The 21,474-nt window shown below is 49.2% G+C and overlaps 2 protein-coding genes across 3 annotated transcripts in view; both read right to left on the reverse strand.

Annotated features, from left to right (window-relative positions):
• The window catches only part of dhx16 (DEAH (Asp-Glu-Ala-His) box polypeptide 16), a 61,060-nt gene extending 40,557 nt beyond the window's left edge, over nucleotides 1-20,503 (reverse strand). Inside the window, exons 1-4 of one of the 2 annotated variants that reach the window (XM_070861385.1) lie at nucleotides 20,451-20,503; nucleotides 18,575-18,829; nucleotides 16,867-17,088; nucleotides 13,899-14,018 (exon numbers count right to left, since the gene is read on the reverse strand). In XM_070861385.1, coding sequence (XP_070717486.1) covers nucleotides 13,899-14,018; nucleotides 16,867-17,088; nucleotides 18,575-18,829; nucleotides 20,451-20,477 — 624 coding nt within the window. In that variant the 5' untranslated portion in view covers nucleotides 20,478-20,503. Of the gene's footprint in view, nucleotides 1-13,829; nucleotides 14,019-16,866; nucleotides 17,089-18,574; nucleotides 18,830-20,450 lie in introns of both variants that reach the window. The other variant, XM_070861384.1, reaches the window with a different exon arrangement.
• Nucleotides 20,480-21,474, reverse strand: part of LOC139230137 (pre-mRNA-splicing factor ATP-dependent RNA helicase DHX16-like) — an 8,071-nt gene continuing 7,076 nt past the window's right edge. The window contains exon 4 of the mRNA XM_070861980.1: nucleotides 20,480-20,507. Coding sequence (XP_070718081.1) covers nucleotides 20,480-20,507 — 28 coding nt within the window. The remainder of the gene's footprint in view (nucleotides 20,508-21,474) is intronic.

The following is a 21,474-nucleotide window of genomic DNA, read 5'->3' on the forward strand; positions in this document are numbered from 1 at the left end:
CCTCACACTGTCACAGATTGAACACAGTCCTGTCCCTCACACTGTCACAGATTGAACACAGTCCTGTGTCCCACACTGTCACAGATTGAACACAGTCCTGTCCCTCACACTGTCACAGATTGAACACAGTCCTGTGTCTCACACTGTCACAGATTGAACACAGTCCTGTGTCCCTCACACTGTCACAGATTGAACACAGTCCTGTGTCCCTCACTGTCACAGATTGAACACAGTCCTGTGTCTCTCACTGTCACAGATTGAACACAGTCCTGTCCCTCACACTGTCACAGATTGAACACAGTCCTGTCCCTCACACTGTCACAGATTGAACACAGTTCTGTGTCCCCCACTGTCACAGATTGAACACAGCCCTGTCCCTCACACTGTCACAGATTGAACACAGTCCTGTCCCTCACACTGTCACAGATTGAACACAGTCCTGTCCCTCACACTGTCACAGATTGAATAGTCCTGTCCCTCACACTGTCACAGATTGAACACAGTCCTGTGTCCCTCACTGTCACAGATTGAACACAGTCCTGTGTCTCTCACTGTCACAGATTGAACACAGTCCTGTGTCTCACACTGTCACAGATTGAACACAGTCCTGTGTACCTCACTGTCACAGATTGAACACAGTCCTGTGTCCCTCACTGTCACAGATTGAACACAGTCCTGTCCCTCACACTGTCACAGATTGAACACAGTTCTGTGTCCCCCACTGTCACAGATTGAACACAGTCCTGTCCCTCACACTGTCACAGATTGAACACAGTCCTGTGTCCCTCACACTGTCACAGATTGAACACAGTCCTGTCCCTCACAGTCAGATTGAACACAGTCCTGTGTCCTTCACACTGTCACAGATTGAACACAGTCCTGTGTCCCTCACTGTCACAGATTGAACACAGTCCTGTGTCTCTCACTGTCACAGATTGAACACAGTCCTGTGTCTCACACTGTCACAGATTGAACACAGTCCTGTCCCTCACACTGTCACAGATTGAACACAGTTCTATGTCCCCTACTGTCACAGATTGAACACAGTCCTGTCCCTCACACTGTCACAGATTGAACACAGTCCTGTGTCCCTCACTGTCACAGATTGAACACAGTCCTGTGTCCCTCACACTGTCACAGATTGAACACAGTCCTATGTCCCTGACACTGTCACAGATTGAACACAGTCATGTGTCTCACACTGTCACAGATTGAACACAATCCTGTGTCTCACACTGTCACAGATTGAACACAGTCCTGTGTCTCACACTGTCACAGATTGAACACAGTCCTGTGTCCCTCACACTGTCACAGATTGAACACAGTCCTGTCCCTCACACTGTCACAGATTGAACACAGTTCTGTGTCCCCCACTGTCACAGATTGAACACAGTCCTGTCCCTCACACTGTCACAGATTGAACACAGTCCTGTGTCCCTCACTGTCACAGATTGAACACAGTCCTGTGTCCCTCACACTGTCACAGATTGAACACAGTCCTGTGTCCCTGATACTGTCACAGATTGAACACAGTCATGTGTCTCACACTGTCACAGATTGAACACAATCCTGTGTCTCACACTGTCACAGATTGAACACAATCCTGTGTCTCACACTGTCACAGATTGAACACAGTCCTGTGTCCCTCACACTGTCACAGATTGAACACAGTCCTGTCCCTCACACTGTCACAGATTGAACACAGTCCTGTCCCTCACACTGTCACAGATTGAACACAGCCCTGTCCCTCACACTGTCACAGATTGAATAGTCCTGTCCCTCACACTGTCACAGATTGAACACAGTCCTGTGTCTCACACTGTCACAGATTGAACACTGTCCTGTCTCTCACACTGTCACAGATTGAACTGTCCTGTCCCTCACACTGTCACAGATTGAACACAGTCCTGTGTCTCACACTGTCACAGATTGAACACTGTCCTGTCCCTCACACTGTCACAGATTGAACACAGTCCTGTCCCTCACACTGTCACAGATTGAACACAGTCCTGTGCCTCACTGTCAGATATTGAACACAGTCCTGTGTCCCTCTCACTGTCACAGATTGAACACAGTCCTGTGTCCCTCACACTGTCACAGATTGCACACTGTCCTGTCTCTCACACTGTCACAGATTGAACACAGTCCTGTGTCTCACACTGTCACATATTGAACACAGTCCTGTGTCCCTCACACTGTCACAGATTGAACACAGTCGTGTCCCTCACACTGTCACAGATTGAACACAGTCCTGTGTCTCACACTGTCACAGATTGAACACAGTCCTGTGTCTCACATTGTCACAGATTGAACAGTCCTTTGCCTCACACTGTCACAGATTGAACACAGTCCTGTGTCCCTCAACACTGTCACAGATTGAACACAGTCCTGTGTCCCTCACACTGTCACAGATTGAACACAGTCGTGTCCCTCACACTGTCACAGATTGAACACAGTCCTGTGTCTCACACTGTCACAGATTGAACACAGTCCTGTGTCTCACATTGTCACAGATTGAACAGTCCTTTGCCTCACACTGTCACAGATTGAACACAGTCCTGTGTCCCTCAACACTGTCACAGATTGAACACAGTCCTGTGTCCCTCAACACTGTCACAGATTGAACACAGTCCTGTGTCCCTCACACTGTCACAGATTGAACACAGTCCTGTGTCTCTCACTGTCACAGATTGAACACAGTCCTGTGTCTCACACTGTCACAGATTGAACACAGTCCTGTGTCTCACACTGTCACAGATTGAACACAGTCCTGTCCCTCACACTGTCACAGATTGAACACAGTCCTGTGTCCCTCACTGTCACAGATTGAACACAGTCCTGTCCCTCACACTGTCACAGATTGAACACAGTCCTGTGTCCCACACTGTCACAGATTGAACACAGTCCTGTCCCTCACACTGTCACAGATTGAACACAGTCCTGTCCCTCACACTGTCACAGATTGAACACAGTCCTGTGTCTCACACTGTCACAGATTGAACACAGTCCTGTGTCCCTCACACTGTCACAGATTGAACACAGTCCTGTGTCCCTCACTGTCACAGATTGAACACAGTCCTGTGTCTCTCACTGTCACAGATTGAACACAGTCCTGTCCCTCACACTGTCACAGATTGAACACAGTCCTGTCCCTCACACTGTCACAGATTGAACACAGTTCTGTGTCCCCCACTGTCACAGATTGAACACAGTCCTGTCCCTCACACTGTCACAGATTGAACACAGTCCTGTCCCTCACACTGTCACAGATTGAACACAGTCCTGTCCCTCACACTGTCACAGATTGAACACAGTCCTGTGTCTCACACTGTCACAGATTGAACACAGTCCTGTGTCTCACACTGTCACAGATTGAACACAGTCCTGTGTCCCTCACACTGTCACAGATTGAACACAGTCCTGTGTCCCTCACTGTCACAGATTGAACACAGTCCTGTGTCTCTCACTGTCACAGATTGAACACAGTCCTGTCCCTCACACTGTCACATATTGAACACAGTCCTGTGTCCCTCTCACTGTCACAGATTGAACACAGTCCTGTGTCCCTCACACGGTCACAGATTGAACACAGTTCTGTGTCCCTCACACGGTCACAGATTGAACACAGTTCTGTGTCCCCCACTGTCACAGATTGAACACAGTCCTGTCTCTCACACTGTCACAGATTGAACACAGTCCTGTCCCTCACACTGTCACAGATTGAACACTGTCCTGTCCCTCGCACTGTCACAGATTGAACAGTCCTGTCCCTCACAGTCACAGATTGAACACAGTCCTGTGCCTCACACTGTCACAGATTGAACACAGTCCTGTCCCTCACACTGTCACAGATTGAACACAGTCCTGTGCCTCACACTGTCACATATTGAACACAGTCCTGTGTCCCTCACACTGTCACAGATTGAACACAGTCCTGTCCCTCACACTGTCACAGATTGAACACAGTCCTGTCTCACACTGTCACAGATTGAACACTGTCCTGTGCCTCACACTGTCACAGATTGAATACAGTCCTGTGTCCCTCAACACTGTCACAGATTGAACACAGTCCTGTGTCCCCCTCACTGTCACAGATTGAACACAGTCCTGTGTCCATCACACTGTCACAGATTGAACACAGTCCTGTGTCCCTCACTGTCACAGATTGAACACAGTCCTGTGTCTCTCACTGTCACAGATTGAACACAGTCCTGTGTCTCACACTGTCACAGATTGAACACAGTCCTGTGTACCTCACTGTCACAGATTGAACACAGTCCTGTGTCCCTCACTGTCACAGATTGAACACAGTCCTGTCCCTCACACTGTCACAGATTGAACACAGTTCTGTGTCCCCCACTGTCACAGATTGAACACAGTCCTGTCCCTCACACTGTCACAGATTGAACACAGTCCTGTGTCCCTCACACTGTCACAGATTGAACACAGTCCTGTCCCTCACACTGTCAGATTGAACACAGTCCTGTGTCCTTCACACTGTCACAGATTGAACACAGTCCTGTGTCCCTCACTGTCACAGATTGAACACAGTCCTGTGTCTCTCACTGTCACAGATTGAACACAGTCCTGTGTCTCACACTGTCACAGATTGAACACAGTCCTGTCCCTCACACTGTCACAGATTGAACACAGCCCTGTCCCTCACACTGTCACAGATTGAATAGTCCTGTCCCTCACACTGTCACAGATTGAACACAGTCCTGTGTCCCTCACTGTCACAGATTGAACACAGTCCTGTGTCTCACATTGTCACAGATTGAACAGTCCTTTGCCTCACACTGTCACAGATTGAACACAGTCCTGTGTCCCTCAACACTGTCACAGATTGAACACAGTCCTGTGTCCCTCAACACTGTCACAGATTGAACACAGTCCTGTGTCCCTCACACTGTCACAGATTGAACACAGTCCTGTGTCTCTCACTGTCACAGATTGAACACAGTCCTGTGTCTCACACTGTCACAGATTGAACACAGTCCTGTGTCCCACACTGTCACAGATTGAACACAGTCCTGTGTCTCTCACTGTCACAGATTGAACACAGTCCTGTGTCTCACACTGTCACAGATTGAACACAGTCCTGTCCCTCACACTGTCACAGATTGAACACAGTCCTGTGTCCCTCACTGTCACAGATTGAACACAGTCCTGTGTCCCTCACTGTCACAGATTGAACACAGTCCTGTCCCTCACACTGTCACAGATTGAACACAGTCCTGTGTCCCACACTGTCACAGATTGAACACAGTCCTGTCCCTCACACTGTCACAGATTGAACACAGTCCTGTGTCTCACACTGTCACAGATTGAACACAGTCCTGTGTCCCTCACACTGTCACAGATTGAACACAGTCCTGTGTCCCTCACTGTCACAGATTGAACACAGTCCTGTGTCTCTCACTGTCACAGATTGAACACAGTCCTGTCCCTCACACTGTCACAGATTGAACACAGTCCTGTCCCTCACACTGTCACAGATTGAACACAGTTCTGTGTCCCCCACTGTCACAGATTGAACACAGTCCTGTCCCTCACACTGTCACAGATTGAACACAGTCCTGTCCCTCACACTGTCACAGATTGAACACAGTCCTGTCCCTCACACTGTCACAGATTGAACACAGTCCTGTGTCTCACACTGTCAGATTGAACACAGTCCTGTGTCCTTCACACTGTCACAGATTGAACACAGTCCTGTGTCCCTCACTGTCACAGATTGAACACAGTCCTGTGTCTCTCACTGTCACAGATTGAACACAGTCCTGTGTCTCACACTGTCACAGATTGAACACAGTCCTGTCCCTCACACTGTCACAGATTGAACACAGTTCTATGTCCCCTACTGTCACAGATTGAACACAGTCCTGTCCCTCACACTGTCACAGATTGAACACAGTCCTGTGTCCCTCACTGTCACAGATTGAACACAGTCCTGTGTCCCTCACACTGTCACAGATTGAACACAGTCCTATGTCCCTGACACTGTCACAGATTGAACACAGTCATGTGTCTCACACTGTCACAGATTGAACACAATCCTGTGTCTCACACTGTCACAGATTGAACACAGTCCTGTGTCCCTCACACTGTCACAGATTGAACACAGTCCTGTCCCTCACACTGTCACAGATTGAACACAGTCCTGTCCCTCACACTGTCACAGATTGAACACAGCCCTGTCCCTCACACTGTCACAGATTGAATAGTCCTGTCCCTCACACTGTCACAGATTGAACACAGTCCTGTGTCCCTCACTGTCACAGATTGAACACAGTCCTGTGTCTCTCACTGTCACAGATTGAACACAGTCCTGTGTCTCACACTGTCACAGATTGAACACAGTCCTGTGTACCTCACTGTCACAGATTGAACACAGTCCTGTGTCCCTCACTGTCACAGATTGAACACAGTCCTGTCCCTCACACTGTCACAGATTGAACACAGTTCTGTGTCCCCCACTGTCACAGATTGAACACAGTCCTGTCCCTCACACTGTCACAGATTGAACACAGTCCTGTGTCCCTCACACTGTCACAGATTGAACACAGTCCTGTCCCTCACACTGTCAGATTGAACACAGTCCTGTGTCCTTCACACTGTCACAGATTGAACACAGTCCTGTGTCCCTCACTGTCACAGATTGAACACAGTCCTGTGTCTCTCACTGTCACAGATTGAACACAGTCCTGTGTCTCACACTGTCACAGATTGAACACAGTCCTGTCCCTCACACTGTCACAGATTGAACACAGTTCTATGTCCCCTACTGTCACAGATTGAACACAGTCCTGTCCCTCACACTGTCACAGATTGAACACAGTCCTGTGTCCCTCACTGTCACAGATTGAACACAGTCCTGTGTCCCTCACACTGTCACAGATTGAACACAGTCCTATGTCCCTGACACTGTCACAGATTGAACACAGTCATGTGTCTCACACTGTCACAGATTGAACACAATCCTGTGTCTCACACTGTCACAGATTGAACACAGTCCTGTGTCTCACACTGTCACAGATTGAACACAGTCCTGTGTCCCTCACACTGTCACAGATTGAACACAGTCCTGTCCCTCACACTGTCACAGATTGAACACAGTCCTGTCCCTCACACTGTCACAGATTGAACACAGCCCTGTCCCTCACACTGTCACAGATTGAATAGTCCTGTCCCTCACACTGTCACAGATTGAACACAGTCCTGTGTCTCACACTGTCACAGATTGAACACTGTCCTGTCTCTCACACTGTCACAGATTGAACTGTCCTGTCCCTCACACTGTCACAGATTGAACACAGTCCTGTGTCTCACACTGTCACAGATTGAACACTGTCCTGTCCCTCACACTGTCACAGATTGAACACAGTCCTGTCCCTCACACTGTCACAGATTGAACACAGTCCTGTGCCTCACTGTCAGATATTGAACACAGTCCTGTGTCCCTCTCACTGTCACAGATTGAACACAGTCCTGTGTCCCTCACACTGTCACAGATTGCACACTGTCCTGTCTCTCACACTGTCACAGATTGAACACAGTCCTGTGTCTCACACTGTCACATATTGAACACAGTCCTGTGTCCCTCACACTGTCACAGATTGAACACAGTCGTGTCCCTCACACTGTCACAGATTGAACACAGTCCTGTGTCTCACACTGTCACAGATTGAACACAGTCCTGTGTCTCACATTGTCACAGATTGAACAGTCCTTTGCCTCACACTGTCACAGATTGAACACAGTCCTGTGTCCCTCAACACTGTCACAGATTGAACACAGTCCTGTCCCTCACACTGTCACAGATTGAACACAGTCCTGTCCCTCACACTGTCACAGATTGAACACAGTCCTGTCCCTCACACTGTCACAGATTGAACACAGTCCTGTGTCTCACACTGTCACAGATTGAACACAGTCCTGTGTCTCACACTGTCACAGATTGAACACAGTCCTGTGTCCCTCACACTGTCACAGATTGAACACAGTCCTGTGTCCCTCACTGTCACAGATTGAACACAGTCCTGTGTCTCTCACTGTCACAGATTGAACACAGTCCTGTCCCTCACACTGTCACATATTGAACACAGTCCTGTGTCCCTCTCACTGTCACAGATTGAACACAGTCCTGTGTCCCTCACACGGTCACAGATTGAACACAGTTCTGTGTCCCTCACACGGTCACAGATTGAACACAGTTCTGTGTCCCCCACTGTCACAGATTGAACACAGTCCTGTCTCTCACACTGTCACAGATTGAACACAGTCCTGTCCCTCACACTGTCACAGATTGAACACTGTCCTGTCCCTCGCACTGTCACAGATTGAACAGTCCTGTCCCTCACAGTCACAGATTGAACACAGTCCTGTGCCTCACACTGTCACAGATTGAACACAGTCCTGTCCCTCACACTGTCACAGATTGAACACAGTCCTGTGCCTCACACTGTCACATATTGAACACAGTCCTGTGTCCCTCACACTGTCACAGATTGAACACAGTCCTGTCCCTCACACTGTCACAGATTGAACACAGTCCTGTCTCACACTGTCACAGATTGAACACTGTCCTGTGCCTCACACTGTCACAGATTGAATACAGTCCTGTGTCCCTCAACACTGTCACAGATTGAACACAGTCCTGTGTCCCCCTCACTGTCACAGATTGAACACAGTCCTGTGTCCATCACACTGTCACAGATTGAACACAGTCCTGTGTCCCTCACTGTCACAGATTGAACACAGTCCTGTGCCTCACACTGTCACAGATTGAACACAGTCCTGTCCCTCACACTGTCACAGATTGAACACAGTTCTGTGTCCCCCACTGTCACAGATTGAACACAGTCCTGTCCCTCACACTGTCACAGATTGAACACAGTCCTGTGTCCCTCACACTGTCACAGATTGAACACAGTCCTGTCCCTCACACTGTCAGATTGAACACAGTCCTGTGTCCTTCACACTGTCACAGATTGAACACAGTCCTGTGTCCCCTACTGTCACAGATTGAACACAGTCCTGTCCCTCACACTGTCACAGATTGAACACAGTCCTGTGTCCCTCACTGTCACAGATTGAACACAGTCCTGTGTCCCTCACACTGTCACAGATTGAACACAGTCCTATGTCCCTGACACTGTCACAGATTGAACACAGTCATGTGTCTCACACTGTCACAGATTGAACACAATCCTGTGTCTCACACTGTCACAGATTGAACACAGTCCTGTGTCTCACACTGTCACAGATTGAAGACAGTCCTGTGTCCCTCACACTGTCACAGATTGAACACAGTCCTGTCCCTCACACTGTCACAGATTGAACACAGTCCCGTCCCTCACACTGTCACAGATTGAACACAGCCCTGTCCCTCACACTGTCACAGATTGAATAGTCCTGTCCCTCACACTGTCACAGATTGAACACAGTCCTGTGTCTCACACTGTCACAGATTGAACACTGTCCTGTCCCTCACACTGTCACAGATTGAACTGTCCTGTCCCTCACACTGTCACAGATTGAACACAGTCCTGTGTCTCACACTGTCACAGATTGAACACTGTCCTGTCCCTCACACTGTCACAGATTGAACACAGTCCTGTCCCTCACACTGTCACAGATTGAACACAGTCCTGTGCCTCACTGTCAGATATTGAACACAGTCCTGTGTCCCTCTCACTGTCACAGATTGAACACAGTCCTGTGTCCCTCACACTGTCACAGATTGCACACTGTCCTGTCTCTCACACTGTCACAGATTGAACACAGTCCTGTGTCTCACACTGTCACATATTGAACACAGTCCTGTGTCCCTCACACTGTCACAGATTGAACACAGTCGTGTCCCTCACACTGTCACAGATTGAACACAGTCCTGTGTCTCACACTGTCACAGATTGAACACAGTCCTGTGTCTCACATTGTCACAGATTGAACAGTCCTTTGCCTCACACTGTCACAGATTGAACACAGTCCTGTGTCCCTCAACACTGTCACAGATTGAACACAGTCCTGTGTCCCTCAACACTGTCACAGATTGAACACAGTCCTGTGTCCCTCACACTGTCACAGATTGAACACAGTCCTGTGTCTCTCACTGTCACAGATTGAACACAGTCCTGTGTCTCACACTGTCACAGATTGAACACAGTCCTGTCCCTCACACTGTCACAGATTGAACACAGTCCTGTGTCTCTCACTGTCACAGATTGAACACAGTCCTGTGTCTCACACTGTCACAGATTGAACACAGTCCTGTCCCTCACACTGTCACAGATTGAACACAGTCCTGTGTTCCTCACTGTCACAGATTGAACACAGTCCTGTGTCCCTCACTGTCACAGATTGAACACAGTCCTGTCCCTCACACTGTCACAGATTGAACACAGTCCTGTGTCCCACACTGTCACAGATTGAACACAGTCCTGTCCCTCACACTGTCACAGATTGAACACAGTCCTGTCCCTCACACTGTCACAGATTGAACACAGTCCTGTGTCCCTCACACTGTCACAGATTGAACACAGTCCTGTCCCTCACACTGTCACAGATTGAACACAGTTCTGTGTCCCCCACTGTCACAGATTGAACTCAGTCCTGTCCCTCACACTGTCACAGATTGAACACAGTCCTGTCCCTCACACTGTCACAGATTGAACACAGTCCTGTCCCTCACACTGTCACAGATTGAACACAGTCCTGTGTCTCACACTGTCACAGATTGAACACAGTCCTTTGCCTCATACTGTCACAGATTGAACACAGTCCTGTATCCCTCACACTGTCACAGATTGAACACAGTCCTGTGTCTCACACTGTCACAGATTGAACACAGTCCTGTGTCTCACACTGTCACAGATTGAACACAGTCCTGTGTCCCACACTGTCACAGATTGAACACAGTCCTGTCCCTCACACTGTCACAGATTGAACACAGCCCTGTCCCTCAGTCACAGATTGAACACAGTCCTGTCCCTCACACTGTCACAGATTGAACACAGTCCTGTGTCCCTCACACTGTCACAGATTGAACACAGTCCTGTGTCCCTCACTGTCACAGATTGAACACAGTCCTTTGTCTCTCACTGTCACAGATTGAACACAGTCCTGTCCCTCACACTGTCACAGATTGAACACAGTCCTGTCCCTCACACTGTCACAGATTGAACACAGTTCTGTGTCCCCCACTGTCACAGATTGAACACAGTTCTGTCCCTCACACTGTCACAGATTGAACACAGTTCTGTCCCTCACACTGTCACAGATTGAACACTGTCCTGTCTCTCACACTGTCACAGATTGAACACAGTCCTGTGTCTCACACTGTCACATATTGAACACAGTCCTGTGTCCCTCACTGTCACAGATTGAACACAGTCCTGTCCCTCACACTGTCACAGATTGAACACAGTTCTGTGTCCCCCACTGTCACAGATTGAACACAGTTCTGTCCCTCACACTGTCACAGATTGAACACTGTCCTGTCTCTCACACTGTCACAGATTGAACACAGTTCTGTGTCTCACACTGTCACAGATTGAACACTGTCCTGTCCCTCACACTGTCACAGATTGAACACAGTCCTGTGTCTCACACTGTCACAGATTGAACACAGTCCTGTGTCTCACATTGTCACAGATTGAACAGTCCTTTGCCTCACACTGTCACAGATTGAACACAGTGCTGTGTCCCTCAACACTGTCACAGATTGAACACAGTCCTGTGTCCCTCAACACTGTCACAGATTGAACACAGTCCTGTGTCCCTCAACACTGTCACAGATTGAACACAGTCCTGTGCCCCTCACACTGTCACAGATTGAACACAGTCCTGTGTCCCTCACACTGTCACAGATTGAACACAGTCCTGTGTCCCTCACACTGTCACAGATTGAACACAGTCCTGTCCCTCACACTGTCACAGATTGAACACAGTTCTGTGTCTCCCACTGTCAGATTGAACAGAGTCCTGTCCCTCACACTGTCACAGATTGAACACAGTCCTGTGTCCCTCACACTGTCACAGATTGAACACAGTTCTGTGTCCCCCACTGTCACAGATTGAACACAGTCCTGTCCCTCACACTGTCACAGATTGAACACAGCCCTGTCCCTCAGTCACAGATTGAACACAGTCCTGTCCCTCACACTGTCACAGATTGAACACAGTCCTGTGTCCCTCACACTGTCACAGATTGAACACAGTCCTGTGTCCCTCACTGTCACAGATTGAACACAGTCCTGTGTCTCTCACTGTCACAGATTGAACACAGTCCTGTGTCTCACACTGTCACAGATTGAACACAGTCCTGTCCCTCACACTGTCACAGATTGAACACAGTTCTGTGTCCCCCACTGTCACAGATTGAACACAGTCCTGTCCCTCACACTGTCACAGATTGAACACAGTCCTGTCCCTCACACTGTCACAGATTGAACACAGTCCTGTCCCTCACACTGTCACAGATTGAACACAGTCCTGTGTCTCACACTGTCACAGATTGAACACTGTCCTTTGCCTCATACTGTCACAGATTGAACACAGTCCTGTGTCTCACACTGTCACAGATTGAACACAGTCCTGTGTCTCACACTGTCACAGATTGAACACAGTCCTGTGTCTCACACTGTCACAGATTGAACACAGTCCTGTGTCTCACACTGTCACAGATTGAACACATTCCTTTGCCTCACACTATCACAGATTGAACACAGTCTTGTCCCTCACACTGTCACAGATTGATCATTGTCCTGTCCCTCACACTGTCACAGATTAAACACAGTCCTGTGTCTCACACTGTCACATATTGAACACAGTCCTGTGTCCCTCACACTGTCACAGATTGAACACAGTCCTGTCCCTCACACTGTCACAGATTGAACAGTCCTGTGTCTCACACTGTCACAGATTGAACACAGTCCTGTCCCTCACACTGTCACAGATTGAACACTGTCCTATCCCTCACACTGTCACAGATTGAACACAGTCCTGTGCCTCACACTGTCACAGATTGAACACAGTCCTGTGCCTCACACTGTCACAGATGGAACACAGTACTGTGTCCCTCACACTGTCACAGATTGAACACAGTCCTGTCCCTCACACTGTCACAGATTGAACACAGTCCTGTGTCTCACACTGTCACAGATGGAACACAGTACTGTGTCCCTCACACTGTCACAGATTGAACACAGTCCTGTCCCTCACACTGTCACAGATTGAACACAGTCCTGTGTCTCAGTCACAGATTGAACACAGTCCTGTGTCTCACACTGTCACAGATTGAACACAGTCCTGTGTCCCTCAACACTGTCACAGATTGAACACAGTCCTGTGTCCCTCAACACTGTCACAGATTGAACACAGTCCTGTGTCCCTCAACACTGTCACAGATTGAACAGTCCTGTGTCCCTCAACACTCACAGATTGAACACAGTCCTGTCCCTCACACTGTCACAGATTGAACACAGCCCTGTCCCTCACACTGTCACAGATTGAACACAGTCCTGTGCCTCACACTGTCACAGATTGAACACAGTCCTGTGTCCCTCACACTGTCACAGATTGAACACAGTCCTGTGTCTCACACTGTCACAGATTGAACACAGTCCTGTGTCCCTCACACTGTCACAGATTGAACACAGTCCTGTCCCTCACAATGTCACAGATTGAACACAGTCCTGTCCCTCACACTGTCACGGATGGAACACAGTCCTGTCCCTCACACTGTCACAGATTGAACACAGTCCTGTCTGTTCCCCTACATATCCCCAATGCCCTGACCAGCTCCCGCTCCGAACGGATCTCACCTCCTCGTACAGGTACTGCGGGATCTGGGTGGTTTTGCCGGATCCCGTCTCGCCCTCAATGATGAGTACCTGGTGCTCAGCGATGGCCATCAGCAGGTCCTGGCGGTACGGGAAGACGGGCAGACTTCTCCTCACCTCCTGGAGGGACATCTTCTGCTTCTGCGCCTCCGACACGTCCTCTACTTCATCCTGGAGAGGGAAGGCAGGTGAGGGAAGTGTCACTTGGAAATGGGAAGCAAACATTTCCACATCTCCACTGCCTAACATTAAAGGAACAGCGGGATGATGGGTAAAATTCAGGCACAATGTTTTAGTCCAACAACAACTTATATTTATATAGCGCCTTTAACATAAGTAAGAAAGATAGAAAGACACATTTACCACCGGACGTCCTAAAGCGCTTTACAGCCAATGAAGTACTTTTGGAATGTAGTTACTGTTGTAACGCGGCAGCCAACTTGTGCACACAAGCTTCCACAAACAGGAATGTGATAATAACCAGGTAATCTGTTTTTGTTATGATGATTGAGGGATAAATATTGGCCTGGTCACCAGGGATAACTCCCCTGTCTTCTTCGAAATAGTGCCATGGGATCTTTTATGTCCACCCGAGAGAGCAGACGGGGCCTCGGTTTAACGACACTTCCGAAAGATGGCACCTCTGACAGTGCAGCACTGCACTGGAGTGTCAGCCTATATTTTTGTGCTCATGTCCCTGGAGTGGGATACAATAATAAATATAATAATAATAAAACATTCCAGGCACTTCACAGGAGCGTTACAAAAAAAAAAATGTTGACACCAAGCCATATGAGGAGATGTTAGGGTAGATGACCAAAAGCTTTAAGGAGACTCATGGTACATCAATCATTGAAAGTTGGCATGCAGTTACAGGAGGCGGTGAAGAAGGCAAATGGCATGCTGGCCTTCATAGCTAGAGGGTTTGAGTATAGGAGCAGGGAGGTCTTACTGCAGTTGTACAGGGCCACACCTGAAATACAGTGTTCAGTTTTGGTTTTCTAATCTGAGGAAGGACGTTCTTGCTATTGAGGGAGTGCAGCGAAGGTTCACCAGACTGATTTCCGGGATGGCAGGACTGACATATGAGGAGAGACTGGATCGACTGGGCCTGTATTCAATGGAGTTTAGAAGAATGAGAGGGGATCTCATAGAAACATACAAAATTCTGACGGGATTGGACAGATTAGAGGCAGGAAGAATGTTCCCGATGCTGGAGAAGTCCAGAACCAGGGGTCACAATCTAAGGATAAGGGGTAAGCCATCTAGGACTGAGATGAGGAGAAACTTCTTCACTCAGAGAGTTGTTAACCTGTGGAATTCTCTACCACAGAAAGTTGTTGAAGCCAGTTCGTTGGATATATTCAAAAGGGAGTTAGATATGGCCCTTACGGCTAAAGGGATCAAGGGGTATGGAGAGAAAGCAGGAATGGGGTACTGAAGTTGCATGATCAGCCATGATCATATTGAATGGTGGTGCAGGCTCTAATGGCCGAATGGCCTACTCCTGCACCTAATTTCTATGTTTCTATGAAAGAGAAGTGGAGAGGGGGCAAGATTTAGGGAGGGAATTACAGAGCTTCGGACCATGGCAGCTGAAGGCACGACCGCCAATGGTGGAGCAATTAAAATCGAGGATAGTACCAGAATAGGCGGGGTGCAGAGGTCTAGGGGGATTGTAGGGCTGGAGATTAGAGATAAACCAGGGTGAGGCCATGGATGGATTTGAAAACAAGGATGAGAATTTTAATCAAGGCGTTGCTCAACTGGGAGCCAATGGAGATCAGCAAGCATGCACAGGGGAGTTGGGACAGGGGCAACAGAGTTTTGGATGACCTCAAGTTTATAGAGAGTAGAACTAGGGAGTGCAGCAACAGTGCACTGGAATAACCCAATCATTTGATGTTCTCTGTTACTGGAAAATTGCCTGTGGCGTTGCCCATGCTCAGTTGTTACATTGGCTCCTGGCCACCAAACACCGATTTTAAAATTCTCATCCTTACGTCCCAAATCCATCTATGGCTTCGCCCCCCCTCCCGATATCTGTAACCTCCTCCAGCCCTACAACCCTCCGCCTTCAAGGGACGTTAGGCCAGTACATGAGGTAGAAAGGGGTAGAAGGATATGCCGATGGGGTGAGATGTACTCGGGAGGGTCGTGTGGAACATAAACAGCGGCACGGAGCAGTTGGGTCGAATGGCCTGTTTCTGTTCATTATCGGCATTAGAAAGGGTACAGAGGTGGTTTGTCAGGATGTTAACAGAAATGAGGGCTTCAGTTATGAGGAGAGGATGGAAAAGTTAGGACTGTTCTCTTTGGAACAGAGAAGGTTAAGAGTTGACCCAATAGAGGTTTTCAAGATGATGAGAGGTTCTGATAAGAGGAGAGAGAGAAAAAATATTCCTTCTGGCTAGTGAGTCAATTACGAGGGGTCACAGTCTCAAAATCATTGGTAAAAGAGTTAGAGTTGAGCAGAGTGAGTATTTTGAGCGGAAAGGAACACCCTTTGGAACGCCTTTCTGCAGAGTTAAGCAGAGTTAAATAGAGTATAAGTAGTGAGTCTTGTACTTTTCCTGTATTAAATGAACATTAACGATACCGTCATTTGTCTCGTGTGTAATTTGATATTTAACTCAGGAACCGTCGCAGGCAACTACTAATCACACGACTAGCGAAATTGCCACTCGCGCAACAAAAAGATTTGGAGGGGAAATGAGTAGAATGTTTTTTTTACTCAGAGAGCGGGATCTGGAACACACGACCTGAAAAGGTGGTGGAAGCTGATATTAATAGGAAGTTGGCCAGTTACTTGATGATGAGAAACTTTTACAGGGTTACGGACAGAAAGCAGGGATGCGGGACAAAGCATGACAGCTCTTTCAAAGAGCCGGCACAGGGCCGATGGGCCGAATGGCCTCCTTCTGTGCTGTAATGCTGTGATGAATGGAGGCAGGTGGTGAACGTACAGATTTATTTGCTTGCTGAGCACCCCACCCCCACCATCACAGCAGCTGCCTACCTTGACCACGGTCCCCTGCATGGTCACAGAGGTCACAAAGTCGATCATCTCGTCCTCCTCCATCAAGAACTCGTATTCCTTCTGCTTGTTGCGCTCCCGGGCGTCGCGGGCCCCAAACTTCAGCAGGGCTGCCTCCATGTGCTCCTCCTCCCAGCGCTTCTGCTCGTCCCGCGGAGCGTGCTTGTCGTCCGCCGTCGGCTCCTCGTAGCGATCCAGAACTTTCTATTCAAACACAAAGGGAATTGTGGGGTGAGTGAAAATATCGTGAGTTATCGAGCTAGGCTCAAAGGGTTGGGACTCTCAACCTTAGAGCAGCGTAGACTTGGGGGGGGGGGGGGGGGGGGGGGAGATCTGATTGAGGCTTATAAGATAATAAAGGGAATAGATGGTGTTCCAGCTGACAGTTTGTTTCAATTAAATATGTTAGGCAGCACCAGTGGTTACAAGCTGTACGGGGCTAGACCTAGGTTAGATGTCAGGAGGTGGTTCTTGTCCCAGAGAATAGTGGACCTCTGGAACAAGCTGACCTCTCATGTGGTGGGCGCAGACTCACTGAACTGCTTCAAGCGAAAGCTGGATTTGTTTCTGGCTGCGGCGGAGATGACCTCTTACAGAAGGTAGGTACTGCTGGGAATTCAAGGGCAGAGTGATCTCCTGGGCTAGTTTCGATCGCCTCGATGGGGCAGAGAGGAATTTCCCAGATTTCCCCCCCCACACAAATTGGCCTGGGATTTTGTTCATTTGTTTTTTTTTTGTTGCCTCTCCCAGGAGATCACGTGGTTTCGGGCGGGGTGGAGTGTGTACGTTGTGACACACAATTGCATGGGACAGGCTCGATGGGACCTGATCCACAAATAAAAGCTGCGGTACAGAACAAGGGGGTCAGAGAGTTGGGAGCAGGCAGCCGAGGGCGAAAAGCGATGGGCGGTCAAGCAGGACGCGGGGGGGGGGGGGGGGGCGGCGGCCAATTACAAGCCAAGGTTCAGCCAAAATAAGCCGCAGAGCAACTGGACGTGGCAGCAGCTTGGCAACACTCGCGATCTGGGTCAGAAGGCTCAAGGATCAGGTGTAAGCACGCAATCTGAACCATCAACCCACCCGCGCTCCCAAATGCATCCTGCCTCATGCACGGGCTCCCCGGGACTTGACTTATGAGGAAAGGTTGAGCAGGTTGGGCCTGTACTCATTGGAGTTTAGAAGAATGAGAGGGGATCTTATCGAAACGTGTAAGATTCTGAGGGGGCTCGACAAGGTGGATGCAGAGAGGATGTCTTCCCCTTGTGAGGGAATCTAGAACTAGGGGGCATAGTTTCAGAATAAGGGGACCGCCCATTTAATACAGAAATGAGGAGGAATTTCTTCTCTCAGGGGGTCGTGAACCTTTGGAATTCTCTGCCCCAGAGAGCTGTGGAGGCTGGGTCATTGAATGCATTCAAAGTGGAGATAGACAGATTTTTTGAACGAAAAGGGAGTGAAGGGCTATGGGGAGTGGGCAGGGAAGTGGAGTTGAGGCCAGGATCAGATGGGCCATGATATTGAATGGCGGAGCAGCCTCGAGGAGCCAAACTGCCGACTCCTGCTCCTATTTCTTATGACTTCACATCGTGCACATGCACCAATCAGAGATGAAATGTGTCGCCCAGAATAGCCCACCATACACGTGCCTGCAGTACAAGTACTGTGCGCCCTCCCTCCCCACTGGACCCACCTTGTTGCGGGACTCCTCGGGCATGTAGTAGCGGTTGCTGGTCTCCTGCTTCTCCTGGTCTCCGGCGGCCTTGTATTCCCTGGCCAGGTCCCGCACTTGCTTCTTGTAGTCCAGCTGCTGCTTCTCCCGGCGACTCAGGTCACTGGAGGAGAACAGGTACTCGTCGTCCAGGATCTCCGCCTCCAGGTCCTCCATCTTCTCCTGCTCTCGCTTGCCCAAGTAATCGCGCCGCGACTTCTTGCGCAGCTCCGGGATCTAGGAAGGGGGGGGGCGGGGGAAGAAGGGTTACATTGATCAGAGACTTGGCTCACTCACTCAAGCACACACACACATATCCCACGGCATTAGCCAATGAGTAGCCCAGCTGGCTGTCATTTTCCACTGTGCCTGGCACAACTGTCACCTGTTTCTTTGGGAACAGTGTGTTGATCAGTGAAGGAATTTAGCACTGGGGAATGAAACTTTCTTCCATTTCAGGCATCCACTGACAGCATCAAGGGTACTGAGCCTCTTCGATACAAGTGTCCCATCACACACTCCCAGGGCAGATACAACACAGTTAGATACAGAGTAAAGCTCCCCCTACACTGACCCCATCAAACACACCCGGGGCAGGTACAGCACGGGTTAGATACAGAGTAAAGCTCCCTCTACATTGTCCCATCAAACACACCCGGGGCAGGTACAGCATGGGTTAGATACAGAGTAAAGCTCCCTCTACATTGTCCCATCAAACACACCCGGGGCAGATACAGCACGGGTTAGATACAGAGTAAAGCTCCCCCTACACTGTCCCATCAAACACACCCGGGGCAGGTACAGCACGGGTTAGATACAGAGTAAAGCTCCCCCTACACTGTCCCATCAAACACACCCGGGGCAGGTACAGCACGGGTTAGATACAGAGTAAAGCTCCCCCTACACTGTCCCATCAAACACACCCGGGGCAGGTACAGCACGGGTTAGATACAGAATAAAGCTCACTCTACACTGGCCCATCAAACACTCCCAGGGCAGGTACAGCACAGGTTAGATACAGGGTAAAGCTCCCTCTACACTGTCCCATCAAACACTCCCAGGGCAGGTACAGCACAGGTTAGATACAGGGTAAAGCTCCCTCTACACTGCCCACCAAACACTCCCAGGGCAGGTACAGCATGGGTTAAGTACAGAGTAAAGCTCCCTCTACACTGCCCACCAAACACTCCCAGGGCAGGTACAGCACGGGTTAGATACAGAGTAAAGCTCCCTCTACACTGCCCACCAAACACTCCCAGGGCAGGTACAGCATTGGTTTGATACGCAGAGTAAAACTCTCTACACCTCCTAACAATTTGCCGCAGGTCCCGGTCCCAGACGGATCCCACATACACCATGAGTGGTTCATTTCTTCATTGCAGCCATCCTGTGGCATCAGTGTGACACTGCTGTCAAATTGGTACCAGTTCTGTGCTTTGGGCAGTGGATACCAATATTCAGTTCACAGTGAAGACTATACAGCCATCAGGCAGAAAAGACTTCTAACCCAGTTGGTGCCAGAGACGGGTGGTTAATGCCCGACCCACTGAGTCAGCCAGTGACTTGATAACATTTGTAGCACATAACTGAAGATCTGCTTCCCCACCTACATCGAAGGAAAGCTGCCAGAGCACTATGCCGTACGTGTGGAGACAGCGGGGAGGAACATCGCTGAGGTAGGTAGAGGTCAGTCATTTTTTTCTGTTGCCTTTACACAGTGAGAGCGTTGAGCAAGTGAAACAGTGGACCCCCCTCTCCCCGAAGCTGAACACAAACTGCACAGCGGCAGTACCGAGCCAACAGAGAGACGATGCCCTCCGTCGCCCCGACTGAAAGCAAACACCACAGCTCGTCATACCATCGCCCGCTGGTCCTCTTCTCCCATCTTCAGACGTTTCTGGGCTTCTTCGTAGGCCTGGAACAAGAGAAAGCAGAATAGTGGAGTCAGTAATTAACCGCGTAGCTCATGCCTTGCATATTCATACACAGATACCCTACCCTCTAACTCTAGCATTAAAAGTCCAGTCTGTAACTCACTCCCAGCTATCCATTATTCTATATATAAACCACCTGAACCCCTCGATTAGATTCCAGTCTGTAACTCACTCCCAGCTATCCATTATTCTATATATAAACCACCTGAACCCCTCGATTAGATTCCAGCCTGTAACTCACTCCCAGCTATCCATTATTCTATATATAAACCACCTGAACCCCTCGATTAGATTCCAGTCTGTAACTCACTCCCAGGTATCCATTATTCTATATATAAACCACCTGAACCCCTCGATTAGATTCCAGTCTGTAACTCACTCCCAGGTATCCATTATTCTATATATAAACCACCTGAACCCCTCGATTGGAATCCAGCCTGTAACTCACTCCTGGGTGTTTAGTGCTCTCAAGCACCTGACCTAGTGACTGTTCTTGGAGTGTGAGCATGGACAGTGTCAGCAAGGTATTTGACACTGGAAGGCGTCACAGCAACGACTGAGCCTGCCGTCACTCCATGTGCAGACATGCACACTAATCGTCAGTGGGCAGTAATCAGGAGCAGCGACCCTGGCTGATTTTTTTGTTCTTGCGTAACCGTGAGGCTTTGATTGCCAGGCTAACTGGGATCAGGTAACGTGGGGTGCGGACAGTGGGACCTTCCTGGTCTGTGTGAAGCAGCACCACCATGCAGCGGGTGTACTCCACTCATCTCATGACCCTGTTTGCTTACTGTGGCCGGACCAGGGAAATGGCCGCTGGCAGGGTTGAGGCAGGGGAGGATATGACGATTTCACCCTCAAAATTCAACCTGCGGTATCTTCAATGCTCCACCTCACCAGGATTAACACCCCACAGCTGCTGGCATTAAGGTCTATGGAACTGATGCG

Source organism: Pristiophorus japonicus, chromosome 19, assembly GCF_044704955.1.
Source record: "Pristiophorus japonicus isolate sPriJap1 chromosome 19, sPriJap1.hap1, whole genome shotgun sequence".
Classification (NCBI taxonomy): domain Eukaryota; kingdom Metazoa; phylum Chordata; class Chondrichthyes; family Pristiophoridae; genus Pristiophorus; species Pristiophorus japonicus.